Source organism: Coturnix japonica, chromosome 4 (genome assembly GCF_001577835.2).
Source record: "Coturnix japonica isolate 7356 chromosome 4, Coturnix japonica 2.1, whole genome shotgun sequence".
NCBI classification, from domain to species: Eukaryota; Metazoa; Chordata; class Aves; order Galliformes; family Phasianidae; genus Coturnix; species Coturnix japonica.
The window spans coordinates 2,376,646-2,396,135 of NC_029519.1; the positions used below are offsets into that span (position 1 = coordinate 2,376,646).

Consider the following 19,490-nt stretch of genomic DNA (forward strand, 5'->3'; position numbering starts at 1 on the left):
GTGATGCAAACCGTGTGGGTGTGAATGTTTCAAAAGTCCCTTGGAAATTAAATGAGCAGAAGCCCGCAGTGCCCTGAGCACTAGAGAGGATGTAAAGCATGCAGCAAAATGCATGAGGGCTTGAGTAAACAGCAGGGAAAGGCTCAGGTGCCAGCTCGGAAACTGGCAGCCCCGGGCACTCCGCTGCCTGCCACCTCTGCAGCCCAGGCCCCAGGGTGCAGTGTGCTCATGGGGCAGCACACAGCTGGCTCTTACCTGAGCAGCACAGGCTGCATCCCCACAGACTGAAACAGGGCCAGGGCTCAGTTGGCATAGATACGGGGACTCCACACTCACACACGTCTGGTCAGCTTTATCTGTAGAAAGAGCTTTCATTAGAAATGTAACCTCTACAGCCGTCAGCTTCTCTTCAGTCAGGACACACCAGACAAGCTGCTCCAGACAAGCTGCACAGGAGAACCAAAGGCCTTTGAGCCCCTCCAGCCCCACAGCTGCTGCTGGCCTGGCCTGTTCAGGTGCTGCCCACGGTGGGGAGTAGTGGCTCCCACATGGGTGCAAGGGGCCAGCCAGCACAGGGGGGCACAGAGCTACAGCAAGAGTGGCACTCCCCAACAGGAAGCTACCAGCTACTCCGAACGGCTGCCTCTCCTTACACCCCAGGCAAAAGGCAAAAATCCAACAGAACCCAATCTATAAATGCAGACTCTTCCCGTTATGGCATGAGGGCAGATGGCTGGCCTTCAGCTGGCCTTTAGCATTCCCTGGGCTCCTACTTGCACTGCTGCCACACGGACTCCCCACTCCCCACATTCCGTCCCATCTCCGTGCTTCTCCCCCAGCCTTCCCCCTTCTCCCTTCTCGCCACATGGCCCTCTGAGATCCCCCAGCACCGCACAATTACTTTCCATCCCTTTGCCCTTGGATGGAGCCTTGTGCCTGGCGGATGGCTGTGCCAGCTGTGAGGCCCTGCTGCAATGCTGCAGCCTGGACTTGGCAGTCGGAATCACCTTCGGCTTGCCACCTGGGGGGAAGGGGAATGGGAGAAAAGAGGCCATGCCGCAGCTTTACGGCAAAGCGGGCACTGCCCCAGGGGCTCAGCTTACCTGAGAGCACGGCAGCCTGGTTGCGGGGGCACCGCGCCCTCTGCCAGCTCCTTGCAGCTCTGGCCCCACGGATGCCAGCGGCCAGGCCAGGAATGGCAGCGCCCGGGACAGCCTTCCACCGGCACGGCTCAGGATGGTGCCCGGGGTCCAGACTGGGAGCAGCATCCTGGCCCTGCAGTGCTGCAGGCGGGACAAGCAGGCGGACCTCCTGGTACAGGGCAAATTGAGGCACCGTGGCAAGGACTCGAGTGGCATGGAGGTGACATGACACAGCGAGCCACTGTTCACCAGGCTGGGAGAAGGACTAGGAAAGGCGGCGGAGCACACGAGCAGGCGAGTGACGATGTCACGGCACTTGTCTTCAAAGAAGCTGCTGTAGAGCGGGGAGAGCGGTGAGTCGCCCCATCTCGCAGCAGGTCGGGGCAGCTTGGAGAGCCCCACCGCAGCCCCTTCCACTTAAAAAAGCCTTTTTTATTATCCTTTATTTCCTTAGCTAGATTCAACTCCAGGTGGGCTTTAGCCTTCCTTGTCACATCTCTGCAGGCCCTGACTACATTCTTATATTCTTCCCAAGTGGTCAGACCCTTTTTCCACATACCATGAACTTTCCTCCTTCCTCGGAGCTTGCACCTGAAGGGGAGACCTTATAGCTCTCCATAACTTCCTGAAGGGAGGTTGTAGTGAGCTTGGGGTGGGCCTTTTCTCTCATGTAGACAGTGATAGAACTAGAGGCAATGGTTCCAAGCTGCAGCAGGGGAGATTCAGGCTGGACGTTAGGAAGTATTACCTTTCGGAAAGGGTGGTCAGGCATTGGAATGCACTGCCCAGGGAGGTGGTGGAGTCACCGACCATGGGGGTGTTCAAGAAATGGGGGTGTTTGGATGTTGTGTTGAGGGATATGATTTAACTGAGAAGTATTGGTAATGGTTGGACTGGATGATCTTCTAGGTCTTTTCCAACCTTGATAATTCTGTGATTCTGTGATCCATTTAAATGCTAACCAGCTCTCACAGGCCCCCTTGCCTTCTAACACCCTGGCCCACAGGATAGCCCCAAGTAGGTCCCGAAAGAGATCAAAGTTGGCTCTCCTAAAGTCCAGGGTAGCAATCCTACTTATTGCTTTGCTTCCTCCACTGAGGATCTCAAACTCCACCATCTCATGATCGCTACAATCCAAGCTACCCCCAACTTTTACTTCTTTAACAAGTCCTTCCTTGTTGGTGAGAACAAGGTCGAGCAACACCCCGCCCCACGTCAGCTCCTCGACCACCTGCATTAGAAAGTTGTCTGCAACACACTACAAGAATTGTCTGGACCATGTGTGCCTGGCCACGTTGGTCATCCAGCAAATATCCAGATAATTGAAGTCCCCCATAAGTACCAGTGCCCGGAAGCGTGATGCTACTTCCAGTTGCTTTCATGAGGTGTTCAGGCTGAATGCAGTCACTTGTCTCCTGCCCCCAGCTTACAAGACGGCCCAGTGGGAGGCGTATTATCAGGCAGTCCCCGATTTCTTTGCTCACCTCAGAGCGGCAGGTACGTCCCCCTGCTGGGGTGAACCTTCACCTCTATGTGGGTTGCAGGGATGCTCCGGTGATCCCTTGCTGGGCTCACCAGGGGCTGCTGTGTGGGAGGGATGAAGCTGGGAATGCTGCTCTTGTTCCTCAGGAATCCATCCAGAAGCTGCTCAGGAGGATGAGAACAGCACTGAGGAGAGTGACTGACAGCTCCCCCCAGCACATGGTTACAGATGGCAACGACTTGTCCAGTCACCAGAGCTGCTGGGACAGTGATATTTACAGAACACCTGCACAGATGGATCTTTGTAACTCTTCGTACTTCAAATAAATGTGTCCTTTCTTGCACTGTCCTTGCTGTCTGCCCTCGGAGGGTCCGTACTGCTCTGTGCTGCCCACGCTTCCCCAAGGGGCTGGGCAGAAAGGACAGCTCGTTCTCAGCTTTCTGCCAGGCCAGATCTGGGTCTGCTGCATGCAGGGAGGAGGTGGTTGGCGATTGTGGACTGACTGAAGCTCAGCCTGTCTGCATGCAGGCCTTGCTGGCCAAGTCTGGGTACGTCCGAGAAGGATGCTTGGACATGTGCTGCTGACACCACAGCAGTGGGAGGCAGCTGTGTGGGGAGGTTTCTGCCTTAACCTTGTTCATGCTGGAAGTGAGAAGAGCCAGTTCTTTCCGACGGCACATTTGGCTTTCTGCAGCTGTTAGCTGCAGTTGAGCTGGTGGTTTGTGTGTAGGGCATGGCAGTAGCACATGGGGCTCAGCTCTTACCCGTTCCTGCCTGCGGGAGTGGGAAGCGCTGCCTGCAAGCCCTGCCACGCTGCTTTCTACTTGTGGTGGGTTGGCGTGGGTGCCTCATCTGACTGCACGGCATCTGGGTGAGGCCCTGCAGAGCCCTGCTTCATTGTGCTGGCAGCACCCTGGGGTTGGGCAGGGCAGCTCGGTGTGTTTCTGCTCCCCTTTTGTCTCAGGCTGCTGTTTTTGGCCTCCCCCCAGTGTCACAGGCAGCCCCTGTTGCTCACGGGACAGCTGCTGGGGGTGCACCATCCTCTGCCTCCCACCTCTGTGCTGCTCATGGGAGGTAATGGGGCTCCAAGGGCTGATTTAGGGCTGCTTCTACATGGCTTTTGGCTCCATTTCTGGGCTGAAGCTGCCTGTGCTCCCACATCATGCTGGCTAAGCAAATGTGGCTGCTGCCTGCCTTCCTGCAGCTCCTGTTGGGACGTGTGCTTGGCTCGCTCTGCACCCCAGGGCTGGATCAGAGCCTCGCGTTGGATGAGATGAGGATGAGGCACACCGTGAGGGGGAACAGGAGCTGTATGGGGGCTGTATGGGAGGTGCGGAAGCAAGCGGGTGGGCCTGTCCCGCTCCGTGTCCCAAAGCATCATCCAAAAGGCCACTGTATTAAAATGATTTCTGGGAACGGGTGAGTCCCGGTGGCGTCAGCCCAGTGTTGACACTCCGGGTATTTCAGGGGCCGGGCATTTCCCCACGGCGCCGTGCGGGGCTGCCCCGCCGCTGCCCCACTGCTGCCCCGCGGAGCCGCTGCCCGCACACCGCAGGGAGCGCGGCTTCAGCGTGGCCGTGCCACGTGGCGGTGGCAGCCCGGGGGGGTTGGCAGGAAGCACGGCCGGTGCCGGCAGTGAGGCTGCACGGGGCGCTCGTATCCACACCGTGAGTCCGTTTCCTTTCTTACGGGAGCAGCCGTACGGGGGGGTGTGGGGGGGTTGGAGGGCACCGTCCGTCCATTCATTCATTCATTCATTCATCTGAGCGGGAAGAGCGAGATCCGCGTCTGCGTCACATCCTAAATGCCGCCCCGCCGTTCCATTGCGTTGCGCTCACGGTATTTCCGAGCGCAACCTTTTGTCTCCCCAACCTCCGGGGCGAGGCGGTGCGAGTGGGCACCTGACGGGATCCGCAGCACCGTGCCCTGCTGCGTCCCCCCCCCTCCCAGGAGCTCAGCGCCCTGTATGGGGGACTGGCCGCCTCCTGGCGCTGCTGCTGAGCGAACGACACAGCAGTGGCCGATTGCATCAGGAGAGCTTTATGAGAGGGGCGGGGTGGTGGGGGAAGAGAACTGCCGGGTGCCTCGCTGCTGCTGTAAGGAAAAAGCGGCGTAGCTCCCTGCAGTTCTCCGGAGGTGGCTCTTTCCCGTCCCCGCGCCGCCTGTTGCTGTCCGTGCCTCCGTTGCCGGGGACCCGTTGCCCGCGCAGCACGTGGCCGTCGGGCTGAGCCGTGCCCCATGGCGTGTCCCCACAGCCCCGAGCAGCCCCGAGCTCTGTCCCCCCGTGCTGTGGGCGCTGGGAGACCTCAGTTCCCCCCGGCGTGGCCGTCCGTGGGGTAGCACCGCGCTGCCGCCGCCCCGCGTTTCCCCTTTCCATCGGGCCCGAGGCGGGCCGGGGCATGGCAGGGATCCCGGTCCCGTCCTCTGTTTGGTTGTTTTCTTCTCGCAATCTGCTCGCAACCTGCCAGGGCCGGGATGGACGGACGGATGGAGGGAGGGATGGAGGGGTGGGCTTCACCTCCGCGCCCGGCAGTTTCCCCGCACGAGGGCGGTGGCCGCGGGCGCGGGGCGCAGCGAGAGACGGGAGGGCTGCTGCTCGGCTCGGCGCGTTCGCTCTCAGCGGGAGAACCGCGTTGCCCCCCCAAGCGTGTCGCAGCAGAAACGGGGCGGAGCGCGACGGGACCCGAACCGAACCGTGCCGGTGAGTCGCTGCGGGCGGCGGACGGGCGTTTCCGAGCGCAACAGGTGCCGCTTCCGTCAGCCACGCGGCGGGAGGAAGAGAGGAAGGAGGAGAGAGAGCAGAGGAGGAGGAGGAGGAGGAGGAGGAGGAGGACGAAGGGCTGCTGTCGGTGGCGGTGCGGGTTGCTGCGCGCCCGTCCGAACGGCGCTGCTTCCGCGCGCTCCGAGCTTCCTTCCTCGCGCCAACCCGCGCTTTGTGCGCCGCTCCGCGCGGGGAAATGGAACGAGGAAATGAAATGGAACGAGGAAGTTCCGTAGCGACGGCGCCAGGAGCTCCGTTAGTGCGTGGGCAGCGGAGCAGCGGGACGGGATGCCCAGATTGGGTAGGGGGCTCCTTACCTGGGTATATCCAGGACCCGCCTGTATAACGTGCTGTAGGAACTCGCGATAGGGGCTGGGACTCCACGACCCTCAGAGGTCCCCTCCAAGCCCCGTGGTTCTGTCAGCGTGCTGGTGGGCAGAGAATGGAATCGTAGAATCACAGAGTGGCCTGGGTTAAAAAGGACCACGACGATCGTCTGCTTTCAACCCCCCTGCTGTGTGCAGGGCTGCCAGCCACCAGACCAGGCTGCCCAGAGCCACATCTCTCCATCCGTGGCCATTCCCTGTGGGCAGCTCTGTGGGATGCTCACAGTCCAGAGCGTTTCTGGGGATAGCCGAGTGTGGGGCCGGGGCTGTGGGGTGTGACACATGGATCCCACACACAGCCCTGGGGCACAGGCTGTCTGTATGCAGGGGATGCGTGCTGGGAGCCTCGTTGCTTTGCTCACTGCGTGTCTGGCCATGCACCCCCAGCGAGGGTGCAGGCTGATGTTGGGAGGACCAAACGTGTCCGTGTGACTCAGCCCAGCTCGCTTTGCCTCCCTGCCATTGGCTTCTGCACATACCTACACGCCTCACTGGGAGGGTTGTGCCAAGCAGTCAAGTTTGGGCCGATGGATCTCTGTGTGCCAGAGGTGGGGAGTTGCTCAAAGACAGCAGGGCAAGCTCCAGGACGTGCCCAGGCCCTCGGGGCTGGGACCACACGGCGTTTGCTTAAGGAGCCTGTTTCGTGCCGTGGACTTGCTGGGTTTGCCTCCAGCTGGCTTTCCTGGTGCAGGGGCTGTGCAGGTGGGTGTGCAGCCCTGCGCTGCTGGTCTCCATCCCAGCAATGGGGGCTCTATGCCAATGGGTCAGCCAAGGGACTGCTGCTCCCTCCCACGGGGGTGGCAGTGGCATAGCTGCGTGGCTCCAGCTCCATGAGGGACGCTGAGTTTCACGCTGCTACAACAACTTCTCTTGCAGGGCTTCTGAGCAGTGAGGGGACGAGATGTTTGGGGGGAAAATGAGCAGCCTTGGGAAGAAGCTGATCCGCCGGCGCATGGTGGATCTGAGTTCCGAGGAGACGCGCTTTGCTCGCTGCCTCTCCACACTGGACCTCATCGCCCTGGGGGTGGGCAGCACGCTGGGTGCTGGTGTGTACGTGCTGACCGGGGAAGTGGCCAAGGATACAGCCGGTCCATCCATCGTCCTCTGCTTCCTGGTGGCCGCACTGTCATCGATACTGGCCGGGCTCTGCTATGCAGAGTTTGGAGCCCGTGTCCCCAAGACCGGCTCTGCCTACCTCTACAGCTACGTCACGGTCGGTGAGATCTGGGCTTTCACCACTGGCTGGAACCTCATCCTGTCCTATGTGATAGGTAAGTGGCTCTGCTGGCTGGGGCTGGGAAGTGTGGGGCCGGCACGTGTCCCAGTGAGCGGCACCGTAGCGGGGCATGGGTGTAGAGTGCAGGCTGAGTGCTTGGGGGATCCATATGGCTGTGTGATGGGGATGGTGCTGCCCTGCCCTGTCCTGCCCTGGTTTGTCTCAGCGCTGCCACGTGCAGGGCTCGGACCGATAAGCAGCTTTGCTGTTGGCCAGGCACAGCCAGCGTGGCCCGAGCCTGGAGCGCAGCATTCGACAACATCATCAGCAACCAAATCTCCACCTTCTTCATGAACAAGACCACGCTGCACCTGCCGGGGGTGCTGGCCGAGCGCCCGGACTTCTTTGCGTTGATCCTGATCGCGTTGCTCACTGGTGAGTTGTGTCGGAGCGGCTCGGCGGCAGCGCGGTGATGCAGTGTGGGTGCAGCCTGTTCACCCCTCGGTCCCCAGCATTGCTGACCTTTGGCGTCAGTGAGTCCGCCCTGGTGAACAAAATCTTCACGGCGGTGAACCTGCTGGTGTTGGCCTTCGTCTTCATCGCCGGCTGCATCAAGGGAGACATCAAGAACTGGCAGCTGACGGTGGAGGATTACATCAACCTCACGCAGTCGCATGAGACAGAGGAAGTCAGGTGAGGACAACGAGTGTGTCTGGCTGGAGTCTGGCTAGTGGTATGTGGCACAGGGCTGGTCCTGTGTTGTGTGTCGATGCCCCAATGGCTGTCCTCAATATTATTCCAGAAGAAAAGCCTTCGGCTCCGGTGGGTTTGTCCCCTTTAAGCTGGAAGGGATTCTGATGGGTGCTGCCACGTGTTTCTACGCCTTCGTGGGTTTCGACTGCATCGCCACCACAGGTAGAGAATGCCTGGAGTGGGGCAGCTGCCAGAGCTGCTCTGGGAGGAGCTCAGTGCTCCCTGCTGTGGGAACAGCCTGTCCCCAGCTGGGCCGCACAAAGGGCCTTGGCTGCCCATAGCAAAGGCTCCCTGCGAGGTGTGTTGAGAACGGGGCTGCAGGGAGCCTTCCAGCTGCAGAGCCGAGTGCTGGGAATTGCTGCAAATTGCTGCTTCTTCTGCTTATTTCCTGGCCTCCAGCAACATTAGATTTTTTCTTAAGATGTCGGTTCTGCATGAACTCAGTTGCTCTGGCGTGCGGGGAGCCCTCTTCATTTCCTCTCCTTCCCCCAGGACTCTGCTCAGTAGGCTGCTGGTACAGGCTGTTCTGCACGGCCTCTGTGCCTCCCTGCAGCCTCCTCTGCTGGCTGCAGAGCCTCTGGTGGGGAGCGCAGTGCTGCGAGGAGCAAAAGCTCAGGGCAGAGGGCACCACGGGTGCATTGCTGCATCACCTCACTAGTGCTTATGCAGAGAGCTGGATTTACCGGGAGCTGGAGCTGCAGGCTGGGGTGTGGGGCTGGGCACAGCCGCAAGTACAGATGGGGATGGACTCTGCCTCTTTAATCCATGCAGGGGAGGAAGCCAGGAACCCGCAGCGCTCCATCCCCATTGGAATCATTGTGTCCCTCCTCATCTGCTTCGTGGCCTATTTCGGGGTCTCTGCGGCCCTCACGCTGATGGTGCCCTACTTCATGCTGAATAAGAAGAGCCCGCTGCCCGAGGCCTTCAAGGAAGTGGGCTGGGAGCCTGCCCGCTATGCCGTTGCCATTGGCTCGCTCTGCGCACTCTCCACCAGGTAGGACCGAACCCTGTTTGTGGTGCCACCCAGCCCAGCACAGGGCTGGGGATACCTGTCCCAGGCTTCACCCTGTGTGATTTCCCTGGCTGCTGGCCCTCTGGCCAGCCCTGAGCTGCTTCTCCCCATGGCAGCTTGCTGGGCTCGATGTTTCCCATGCCGCGTGTGATCTACGCCATGGCAGAGGATGGGCTGCTCTTCAAGTTCCTCTCCAGAATCAACAGTCGCACCAAGACTCCTCTCTCAGCCACCATCACCTCAGGGCTGCTCGCGGGTAACACTCCTGGTGGCCATCTTGCACTCAGTCACCCTGCAGGCCAGGGCTGTGCTCACGCTTTCCATCCTCGTTGCAGCTGTGTTGGCCTTCCTCCTTGACCTGAAAGACCTGGTGGACCTCATGTCGATCGGCACGCTGCTGGCTTACTCCCTGGTCGCTGTGTGTGTGCTCATCCTCCGGTGGGTGCCAGCTTTTATGCAAAGTGTCCCTTCACCGTGGTCCCTTGGGTGGACGCACCTTGTAGACAGCTTGGGGCCTGTGGCCACGGCTCAAGCCATGAAGTGAAGGCTGCTTGGGACCTCCGGGCACACCATAGAATCACTGAGGTTGGAAAAGAGCACTAAGATCCCCAAGTCCAACCGCAGCCCACCCCATCAGGACCATCACCGCATCCTGCAGTGCCACGTTTCCATAGTTCTGGCACACCTGCAAGGATGGTGACCCCAGCACTCCCTGGGCAGCTGTGCCATCCATGGGACTGCTGCTTTCCAGCATGGGTCTGAAGGAGCAGGAGGGAACAATGGGTGCTATTGTATCCCTGGGGTTGGAACTTCCTTGTACTGTGCTGTAGTTGGTGCAACACTGAGCAGGTCTGCTGTGTGCAGGTACCAGCCTGGGCAGCTGAACTCCCCAAAGGCCGTGGAGATGCTGGAGCTGAATGGGAATGAGGAGGAGAGAGCTGTCATGAACCCAAACATCGCTGCCACAGGCACCAAACAGAAGGAGACGCTGTCCCTTACAGCACTCTTCAGTCCATCTGCAGACACTCCCACGGCACTCTCAGGGTGCATCGTCTACGTCTGTGTCTCAATCATGGGTGAGTGAGTGGGAGGCAGCGGCTCCTGCATGTCCTGCCACATCACTGGCTCGTTGCTGTGCCAGGGGCTGGGGCGTGTTGGTCCCTGCAGACCTGGGGAGCTTTGATGGATGCATCAATGGTTTCATTGTGCAGGCAGAGCAGGGCAGCCCAGTAGGGTCTGGGGAAGTGCCAGAACTGGGTTTGAGCCCAGCTGAGCACAGGTTTCCCTCCGCTTGCCAGGCTGGTGAGTTCCTCCTGGCAAAGTGCTTCCCCAAGGCCTTGGGGTTGGTGTTGGAGGACCTGTACGTGAGCAGGAGGGGACAGCTCAGCTCAGCAGCCCATGGGGTGGCAGGGAGGTCTGTGCAGCCACATGCAGTGCATCGTGGTGATGGGCTCTTCTCTTGCAGCTGTGCTGGTTACGGTCATCTGTGTGGTGCTGACCCTCAAGGTGAAGGCGCTGAAGGAGGCCAACGTGGCCTGGATCTTGGTCCTGGTGCTGCTCCTCATGGCTCTGCTCATCCCCACCATCATCATTTGGAGGCAGCCGCAGAGCAATGCGCGGTTGAACTTCAAGGTGAGTGCAGCCTCCAAAAGCTCTGCACCCAAGGCTGGTGCAGGATCTGCTGGGCTGGCTGCTGGGCTTCCTCCATCCAGTAATGTCCAGAGCCCAGAGACACGACTCTAAGGCACTGCCCCGGGAACGGAAGCACCCAAGTGGCAGAGCATTCTCTAGACTAGCCAGGTCCCTTGGGCACAGCTAAGGTGGAACCTCTTGTCCCTCGCAGGTACCTTTCCTCCCACTCCTTCCACTCTGCAGCATCTTTGTTAACATCCTGCTGATGGTGCAGCTGAGTACCGGCACCTGGGTGCGCTTTGCCATCTGGATGGCTGTGGGTAGGTGTCCCGGAGGGGACTGTGGTGCCCCAAAGCTTGCGGGTATCTCATTTCTCCAGCTTCTGCCTGTTGGTGGCCCGGGGAGGCCGTTTCCTGCCATGTGTCTCATCGCAGGTACTTTTGCAGGTTTTATGATATACTTTGGCTATGGCATTCGGAACAGTGTGGAAGGGAAAAATGCAAAGGAGCTTCGAGGTTCCACAACTGAAAACCCTCTACAGCACCCTGGGATGGAGCTCAGCCATGGGGCTGCTGCAATCTGAGAGAGGTGGTGGTTGTGATCAACATCTGTGCTCAGAGGACTGTCAGTATTACAGTGCTGGTATGGGACCTCACACTGCTCAGCACAGCCATCCCGTGGGGTCCAAGCCCAGACTCGGCCGTGCGCTGCCCTTTCCCCTTGCCGAGCAGCAGTTGTGGAGAGCAGACCCCGGGCTGGGGGAATGCTGGTGGCCCGGGGGCTGCTCCCTGCATTCCCACCCTGCCGAGGGGCAATGACACCGATACGGCCCTCCCAGTGTGAAAGCTGCTGTCACATCCTGCTTCTCCTGCCCACGAGACACTCCACGTGATGGTAACTGCTGTATTTGTGTCAACGCAGTCATGACTGAGGTTGGAAGCACCTCAGCCTGGTACTGCCCGGTACCCCACAGCAGCACAGGGCTCAGCACCCACAGCCCCGATACAATCCCATGCCCGTGCTGAGCCCTGTGCTGCTGGACTCGTTCGCTTAGTGTGAGCATCACACTCAGCTGCTTGTGATGATGTCTGCAGTGTAGACATAAGTGTCCAACCTTATATGCCTTGGTTCAATTGGAGTTTCAGTGTTGATTTTTTATACTTATTGAAGTCTAAATGGTTTGGCTGTTTTGTTTTTTTTTAACTGCTCGGCTCTGTTGGTCCAGCTGCGTCTCACTTCAATGCCTCTGTCCCACAGCTTGAGCTGGGGGCTGGGAATAGTCTGTCCTTGTGTCACTCTGCTGATGGGGAGCAGTGCAGTGGGGCACCCAGCACCATGCTCCTGGTACTGGGGTGTGGGACAGCAGCGGGCTGGGCCCTCTGCCACATGGCAGTGTGTCATCATGTCCCAGTGCTGCTGTAAAGACCTCAGAAATAGCCCCTGGGGTTCCCACTGGGCCTGCGGGGGAGGCACAGCCAGGAACTGAGCCGCATCCCTGGGAGAAGACTATTTCCCAGATTCCGGCCTGGTCTCAATCAGCCCTGACAGATTATTTTGTGAAACAAATAAACTAATTTAGGGCAGATGGATCTTACGTGGGCTTTTCGTCTTCTTGTTTCCTGGCAGCTGAGCGGGGTCAGCGCTCGGCCAGCAGGGAGGGCCCCATGGCTCAGCCCCAGGGCTCTGTGGGGAGGAGAGGGGCTGCCACCCCGCTGCACCCTGTGTCCCTGTGCAGGCCCATGAGCATGGCACAGTGCCCACACTCACCCACATGGGCAATGCTGCTCTAGCCCCAGGGCAGCATGAAGCAGCCTTCTGCCTCCTTATCCAGCCATCAGATTGCTGGGGAGGTGGTGATGAGGCCCTGGAGTCTGAGCAAGCTGAAGGCCCCAGGGAAATGTCTGTGCCGCTCCCACTGCTTTAACCACTGCCTTGCTGGATGAGATCCTTCTATAGGGGTGTGGTTCACATGGAGGGGAGCTGGGGAGACACTCCTTAGGGGGTGAAGGGATGGACCTTAATGCCATGGGTACCTGTGGGGCTTTCCTGGAGCACAGCACTGCTGGATGAGCCCTGGAGGGGCAGCGGATGGGGAAGTCCAGGATGAAGCTCGGCTGTAGCATGAGGGGTCAGGGTGTGGAAAGCAGAGCTTGCGGCTCTCAGCCTCCCTGCATGGCTCCACCCCCACTCCCCTGCGACTTTCATAACCCGGAGTGTTGCCACGTGTCCACGCAGACCCCGGCAGCCTTGGGGGACACAGGGATCATCCTGCACTCTGGCTGATGTGTCCATCTCAGTACGTTGAGGGCAGGATGGGAGCAGAGAGCTGAGCGGTGCCGGGAGCTGGGGCTGTAGAACCTGCTCAATAGGCACAGGGTGGGCCCGGCACATGGAGAAGCGATGACAGATTGAGTTTCAGATGGAGTGCAGCAATCCAGTTTGGAGTTAACACAAGCTGCCTTGTCCTCGCCGCACTGTGACACCAAATACTTCAATTCAGGTATAGCCCTGGAGCTTGTGCACCTTCCTCTCCTCTGTAGGAACAGTGGGACAGAGCTGTCATCTCTCTCTGCAGGGAGCAGGTACTGTCACACCTCCTCATCCTCCATGCGGGTCACCAGGTGCTGCAGCTGCTGGGAGGGACATGCCCTGTTGGAATCTAGGGGATCCACATCCGAGCAGCAGGACTTCTGGCGTGACAGAGGAAACTCATCCCCTCGTGGTATTCCTGCAATACTCCTGCAGCACTGCCAGGCACTGCCATCCAAAAGAGCTGCAGGAGATCAAAGGTAGATTTCTATCATCTCTAGTTAGTCACACAGCTCCAGGCAGCAGCTTAAGAATGCACGACCCAGCAGCTGGTGAGGGGCCACGCGCGTGTGATAATCCCCCAAGCCGTGAGCCGCAGCAGGTGGCTGGCTCTAATCGGGCAGGCTTAATGGTCTCCTTGCTTTGCCTTTGCAGGTCTGGAAAGATGACTCGCTGCCAGGTGGTTTCCATCCTCTTGCTTTCCTTCCTTCCCAGCACTGCAGCTGGGGGTTCAGTTCCCACCCTCGTTCCCCGGTCCACGCTGCAGCTGGGCAGAGCGCGGTTCTTGGCACAGCCTGTGTTGGAGTTGGCTACGCGCTGTGACCAGGCGTATGTCCAGTGGGAGGCCGCTCTGCTCCCCCAGGACTTCCAGGAGTACCTCTTTTATTAGACACTGCACGCCAACGGCACCCGCACCCTCACCACAGTGGAGCTGAGCCCCGGTGAGGGCAGCATGGAGAGGAGGTGGCCAAGGAGGCGCACGCGGCGCAAGCAACAGATTTATGGCACGGATGGACAGTTTTCCATCAGCGGGAACCACTTCCTGATGGACTACCCCTTCTCCACCACAGTTAAGATCTCCACGGGGTGCACAGGGGTGCTGCTGTCCGAGCAGCACATCCTCGCGGCTGCCCACTGTGTCCACAATGACCAAGATTATGTGAAGGGTGCCAAGAAGATCAAGGTGGGCTTCCTGACGCCAGCCAATGGCACGGGGAGGCCGGTGATGCGCTGGGCTCATGTGCGACGCACGCAGGTGCCCAAGGGTTGGATCCAGAGCCTCAACTCAGTCAGCATGGACTATGATTATGCCCTTTTGGAGCTATGCAGACCACACCAGCGCCCGCACATGGAGCTGACGGTGGCTCCAGCAGCAGAGGAGATGGCTGGGAAGAGGATTCATTTCTCAGGGTTTGACAGTGACCGGCCAGGAGAGCTGCTATACCGCTTCTGTGGGGTGGAGGATGAGACGGCACACCTCATCTACCAGCACTGCAATGCCAGGCCTGGCGCTTCCGGCTCTGGGGTGTATGGCAAGGTGTGGGATCCCATGCAGCACAAGTGGGAGAGGAAGGTGATTGGCATCTTCTCCGGGCATCAGTGGCTGGAAGTCGGGGGGGAGCAGCAGGACTATAATGTTGCTGTTCTCCTGACTGCTCCCAAGTTTGCTCAGATTTGTTATTGGATCAAAGGGGACTATAAAAGCTGCCAGAATTAATGAGAATTGGAACTTTCCTCCTCCCCTCCCCGGTGCAGATGGCTCTGAGTGTGGTGTTTGTGAGTGAGCATGAGGCTGAGGAGTGTGAGGAGCATTGCCTGCTGAAACTGCTCCACTCACTGCTAAACTTCATTCTGTCCTGGAGTAATATGGTCTCTGCAAAACACATGGGATCCAGTGGAGAGACGCAACTAAGCCTGAGGAGTGTACAAGCTCCTTTGGTGAACTCAGTGTCAGAGTCATTTGCTGAAAGAGCCACTGGGTCTGGTGGCTGCTGCCTGCAGCAGGTTAACAGCTAGCAGTTCTGAGAGGCAGCCACAGGCTTGCTGCCCAGCTGCACTTTTTCTCCTGGGTCACTTCAGGTGTCTTGGTTTGTTAGCTGCACTGCCAGCTTGGCACTGCCCCAGTTCTGTGAGGACAAAGGACTTTTTCTTCTTCTAATGGTGCCTTTGTGTGCCTAATGAAAGATGCCTGAAAAGCAACCCTGGAGCCTGAGGTTTTTGGGCACAATGCTCCAGCAAGTACAGCCAGGGCAGGAGGGGCTGCTCCAGCATGTTGGCAGCCCTGGTCTTTGATCACACCCCTGGCAAGAGTGGCTCTTCTGACTGCTGCAGTGTGGTTCCATGTAGGTACATACATGCTGCAGCATAGGCTAAGAGCTGGGATCACCTACTTACTTGTAAACCTTCTCATCTCTCTTTAATTCTCTGTGGGATGGATGGCTTTAGAAGGAAGGCATTAACTGCAGCTGTAATATTTGAGATGAATTCTTTTAAGCAAATACACGTATTTGAATAAATGTCAGCACAAATCTCTTCGCAAATGTTATGCCTAAAGGGGAAGTGCACAGCTTGCCAACACTGGTCTGGGACCTGCTGAAGGAGGGAGGTACTCTCCCTCCAGGCTGAAACGAGCAGGACATGCAGACCAGTGCAGAGAAGAAATTATAGTATCTTGAAGAGCAGGGACAGACATGCCTGCCACAGTCATGAAACAGCCCAGGCGGGTGCTCGACTGAACAGATTTCTACATGTTCTATCAGACACATAGGAATGACATGACCAACATGCCATATCAGGAGCAAACTGAGATCTTGCCTTGTTTCCCTACCTCATATACGTGAGATTCTGTAGCTAACAGAAGAGTTTCACAGCAGATTTCCCCGTATTTCTCACATTTTCCCTTCTGCTAGCTGTTTGCCCAAGCAATTTTTCTATGTAATCCATATCCCCTCAGAGGACCTCACATGATGCTGCTCTGCCAGGCTGGCAGACAACTGCTTAGATTCTTCTCTTCAAATTCAACATCCTGCTCCTTTCATTGCATCTCAGGGGCAGCTCGTATCACAGGCTTGTCAACCCTGTCATTTCTTCAGTCAGGTGAGGTCTAAACATGTTGCTCCTTCAAGACTTGTGACAGCTGTCAGAATGCAGCAACCTGACTTGCAAAACAAGCAAGTAGGAGACATCTCAAGGCATTAATGCTACCATACCATCCTCCTCAGCTGTAATGCGAGAGTTAAAATCATTAAATTACATGCCTGGTCTACACATGGGTGTGCAATAGAACAGCATGTACTATCTTGGATGAGACAGTGCATGAAATATCATGATTACACATTACTGGACAAGGAACAGCTACTATTATTTACATCACACTAAACCAAATTAGTCAGAATTTAATTTGTCCAATGAAACCAGTAACCCTGGCTGGGAGGTTCTAGAGGACAGATCAGTGGGGGTTTTAATCTTCTCTCTTCCCTTGTTGGACCCTGGGAAAAATTTAAGAGTATCAGCCATGCTTCTCTTAAATGGGGAAGAAAGTCTATCATGAACACAGGGGAGTTTCTGGTTCCTCCTTCTCTTAAATGCAAGTTACACTTTTGTATTGCTTCATATATGTCTCACACTGTGGAATAATTGACAAGATCACAAGTTTTCCTGGAATCTGTTGGTATGAAACATAAAGACTACTTATTCAGAGCATTTTATAAGCAGCTTCCCTCTGATACCAGCCATCAGCTATTGCAAAGCACAAGAGGAAAAGCTATTAGTAAGAGGGAAGCCAACAGAAATACAGCAAGACTTGTGCCCTCCTTTAGAATGTCCCCCATTTTGTGTTTGCAAGTGACAGCAACTTTAAAGTACCATCAGGAAATGTTCCCTGCAGGTCTTGTCATAGAGCCACAGACTGCAACAGGTACAGGACTCACTGTTTATTTAAAAAATTGAAAGAAACTTTTAAGAAAACCATGCCGAACAGTGAGGATCTGAAAAAGCAGGCAGCACTGGGGCATCATAAAGGCTCTGCAGGCCCTGACCAACCCAAGGTCTAGATGTACAGGCAAGCACCTCCAAGTGGACAGCGAGACCTTGCTCAGCTTCTCTCATCCAAATAGTGAAACTGCTTTGTAAGCAGGTGAACTTGTAAATTAGAACTTTGAAACTTCTGTGCATCCCAACAAGGTGCCCGGGCACCTACAGGGCTCCAACAGTGGCACGGTTCACAGAGTTCTATCTGAGAGCAACCACAGCTGCAATCATGGCTTGGAAGAAGCCAACCGCCTAGCTGTAATGCAAAGAGTACATCCTAACATGAGGTGCGTGTGACATGCTGCATTTCTTCTTACCAGAATCCTGCAGAGTTGTCCACTTGTTTCCCTTGTTGCCCTGTATCAGCACAGAACATCCTCTCTAATCCAGAAGAAAGGGGGAATGAACACATGTATATCCACAGTCTAAGGAGGGTCACCTTTTGCTGGAACTTGGATCTCACTCCCTACCCCAATCCAAAACGCAAGAACACGGCTAGCTCAAGAAGAACAGAGCCCTCTACGAGCTAGAACCCATGAGGCAATTAGTAGACTGCAGGCTGTTGATTTGCCTTCTGCATCTGTATAATCTTGCCAAAACCTCCTCTTCCCACATCGTAGTCTGTCCGGTATTCATCTCGCACCTGGAGCAAGGCAGTAACACAAGTATTAGCATCATGTTAGGCTTCAGAATCATCACCACTTCCTTGCTCCGTAGTCTGAGAAATGAAGTTCAGGTGAGAATTACTTTGACTCAGTTTGAAATCTCTTCAAACAATCCACCAAACAGATGGTGCAAGTGACAAATGAGGATACATCTGCTGTCAGATCATTTTAGAGGGGAAGCAAAGATCCCAAAATATTTTGATTCAGCTTTGTCATCCAGCTTCCAACTCTCTGAACTGCTAAGCTTGGCCTCCAGAGCGTTTCTCCCTTCCCCAACCCTCCAGAAATCTGTAAGGGAAATTTAGCTTCTCACAGGGCAAACTGATGGATCATGAATCCATCATGGATCTAGAAATTGTGCTCCCTCCCCATTCAAATTCTGCATCATTTAAAAACTGCTAGCCTGGAACAGGGAAAATTTCGCTTGTACTGTGAGGAGTCATGGAGTCCTGTCCAGCTGTAGCCATAGTTATGCTTCCAGCTCTTTATACCAAGGTAGCACTAGTTACCAATATCACCTAAAATTCATTGCTGGGTCTGCACTTCTGAATGAGACAAAACAAACAAAACAGCACTGCCCTAGGGGGACTGTATTCAAGGCCTGAGCTGGTATTGCCTTTACCTGTCCACCAGTCTTTCCTCTTCCATACTGCCGTCCCTCCTTGAATCCTGCATCCCAGTCTGTTCGAACAATGCGGTCATCGAGCCGTGTGCCGTTGATGAATCGCATTGCGTGCTCAGCATCTGCTCTTGTGTAATATCTAAACCATACCATAAGGAAAACTAAACATGCCACTTTGCTGCCTGTAGGGTAAAAAAAACACCAATATCAAGCCATTGTATTTAAGAAGCAGAAGAACCTTTCCTGTCTTCCAGCCTTTTCTACTTTTCCCGCTCTTTTCTATGGGATCAAAAAGCTGTACTCTATAAATCCAAGCTGAAAATAGCTCCCACTCCTTCCTCAGGTTCTGGCTGCAATGTTAGTACCTGTACAGACAAGAAACAGCTTTGGATCACTTATTTCACAAGTAGATAAAGCAAACCGTTAAAGCCTTGCTAAGGGCAAGAAATCTGATGCTTTTTTTTTTTAATACCACATTAAACTCAACTGAATTTGAACAGGAGGCACCGGCCTCACAGGAGAGCTCTGCAAACAGCTCGCAGCACAACGTGTACGAGCACATGCCTTGTGCTTGGGAACAGCACCACGGATCTCCCTGCTGGTTCTGCAGGTGTGAAGCCAAGGTGAGAACGTGAACACGTGCCCATAGCTTGGGCCGTACAAGGGCTCAGCATCCACACACGACTTTCACCTATGGCAATGCGGGTGGTTTGGGTGGTGTTGGGAATGCAGGCAGCAGTATGCCTGGAAGGGAGCCCCGTGAGTTTCACTCCTTTCAGGGTTTTTGACAGCTGATCTTACTGCAAATAGGGCCCAGAAAGGATACTCCACGAAGCAGAAGCCGCAGGCTGTTTTCTTCACCTTGTCCAGCCCCATGATGATCTTCTTGACATCGCCACACTTGGAGAACAGCTCCTGGATCTGCTCCTCGGTGGTGTAGAAGGACAGGTTGCCCACGTACAGCGTGGAGGAGATCTTCAGGAACTTCTCCTGAAGCTTTTTGCTCCCCTGAGGGCAAAGCGGAGCACAGCACGGGCTCACACCGTGACGGGGCCACACCGAGACGGGCTCACACCGTGACGGGCTCACACCGTGACGGGCTCACACCGTGACGGGGCCACACCGTGACGGGGCCACACCGTGACGGGGCCACACTATGGCACATCACATCCTGGCAGCCCGGCCCCGCCCCGCCCGCAGCCCCCTCCCCAGACAGGCCCCTCGGCCTCAGGCCCCGCTGCCCCCGCCCCGCGCGCACCCGGAAGTGCTGGTCCCGGTATCGGCTGATCTCGCAGTACGAGTCGCTGTTGAGCCCGCTGAGCGTGGTGTGCAGCAGCCCCGACATCTCTCTGTCTCGCCGGCTCCCGGCAGGTCCCTGATCCCGGGATCCTTCCACAACCGCCGCGACTCCCGCAGGACAGCGGCCTAGCGGGCAGGCCAACCGCCGCGCAGCCTGATTGGCTACACGGGGCGGAAAGG

The 19,490-nt window shown here is 56.6% G+C and overlaps 4 protein-coding genes across 11 annotated transcripts in view; 3 read left to right on the plus strand and 1 right to left on the minus strand.

The window, feature by feature from the left end:
• LOC107312482 overlaps positions 1-2,973 on the plus strand; it is a 19,431-nt gene extending 16,458 nt beyond the window's left edge. For 2 of the 5 annotated variants that reach the window (XM_032443968.1, XM_032443970.1), the window contains one exon: positions 2,568-2,973. In XM_032443968.1, coding sequence (XP_032299859.1) covers positions 2,568-2,743 — 176 coding nt within the window. In that variant the 3' untranslated portion in view covers positions 2,744-2,973. Of the gene's footprint in view, positions 1-2,523 lie in introns of all 5 variants that reach the window. The other 3 variants (XM_015859949.2, XM_032443969.1, XM_032443971.1) reach the window with 3 other exon arrangements.
• Positions 1-11,570, plus strand: part of SLC7A3 (solute carrier family 7 member 3) — a 23,483-nt gene extending 11,913 nt beyond the window's left edge. The window contains exons 1-12 of one of the 4 annotated variants that reach the window (XM_015859986.2): positions 4,162-4,292; positions 6,649-7,043; positions 7,265-7,423; positions 7,501-7,681; positions 7,791-7,903; positions 8,513-8,735; positions 8,870-9,009; positions 9,089-9,191; positions 9,618-9,829; positions 10,219-10,385; positions 10,597-10,705; positions 10,832-11,570. In XM_015859986.2, the coding sequence (XP_015715472.1) occupies positions 6,674-7,043; positions 7,265-7,423; positions 7,501-7,681; positions 7,791-7,903; positions 8,513-8,735; positions 8,870-9,009; positions 9,089-9,191; positions 9,618-9,829; positions 10,219-10,385; positions 10,597-10,705; positions 10,832-10,968 (1,914 nt within the window). In that variant the 5' untranslated portion in view covers positions 4,162-4,292; positions 6,649-6,673 and the 3' untranslated portion in view covers positions 10,969-11,570. Of the gene's footprint in view, positions 1-4,161; positions 4,293-5,250; positions 5,327-5,534; positions 6,475-6,643; positions 7,044-7,264; positions 7,424-7,500; positions 7,682-7,790; positions 7,904-8,512; positions 8,736-8,869; positions 9,010-9,088; positions 9,192-9,617; positions 9,830-10,218; positions 10,386-10,596; positions 10,706-10,831 lie in introns of those variants that run through there. The other 3 variants (XM_015859987.2, XM_015859988.2, XM_015859985.2) reach the window with 3 other exon arrangements.
• Positions 11,571-12,723: 1,153 nt separating this feature from the next.
• LOC107312498 (serine protease 23-like) lies at positions 12,724-15,212 on the plus strand. Its single transcript, XM_032443967.1, is given in 3 exon segments — positions 12,724-12,885; positions 12,961-13,174; positions 13,350-15,212. Coding segments are annotated over 2 exon segments (1,245 nt in total). The 5' UTR covers positions 12,724-12,885; positions 12,961-12,992; the 3' UTR covers positions 14,413-15,212.
• Positions 15,213-16,344: 1,132 nt separating this feature from the next.
• On the minus strand, positions 16,345-19,484 carry LOC107312499 (nuclear cap-binding protein subunit 2). Its single transcript, XM_015859990.2, has 4 exons — positions 19,270-19,484; positions 18,838-19,019; positions 18,012-18,150; positions 16,345-17,367 (listed from the first exon to the last, which is right to left on the minus strand). Exons 1-4 carry the CDS (start codon positions 19,354-19,356, stop codon positions 17,269-17,271), a joined length of 507 nt encoding a protein of 168 aa, XP_015715476.1. The 5' UTR covers positions 19,357-19,484; the 3' UTR covers positions 16,345-17,268.
• Between the last annotated feature and the right edge of the window lie 6 nt (positions 19,485-19,490).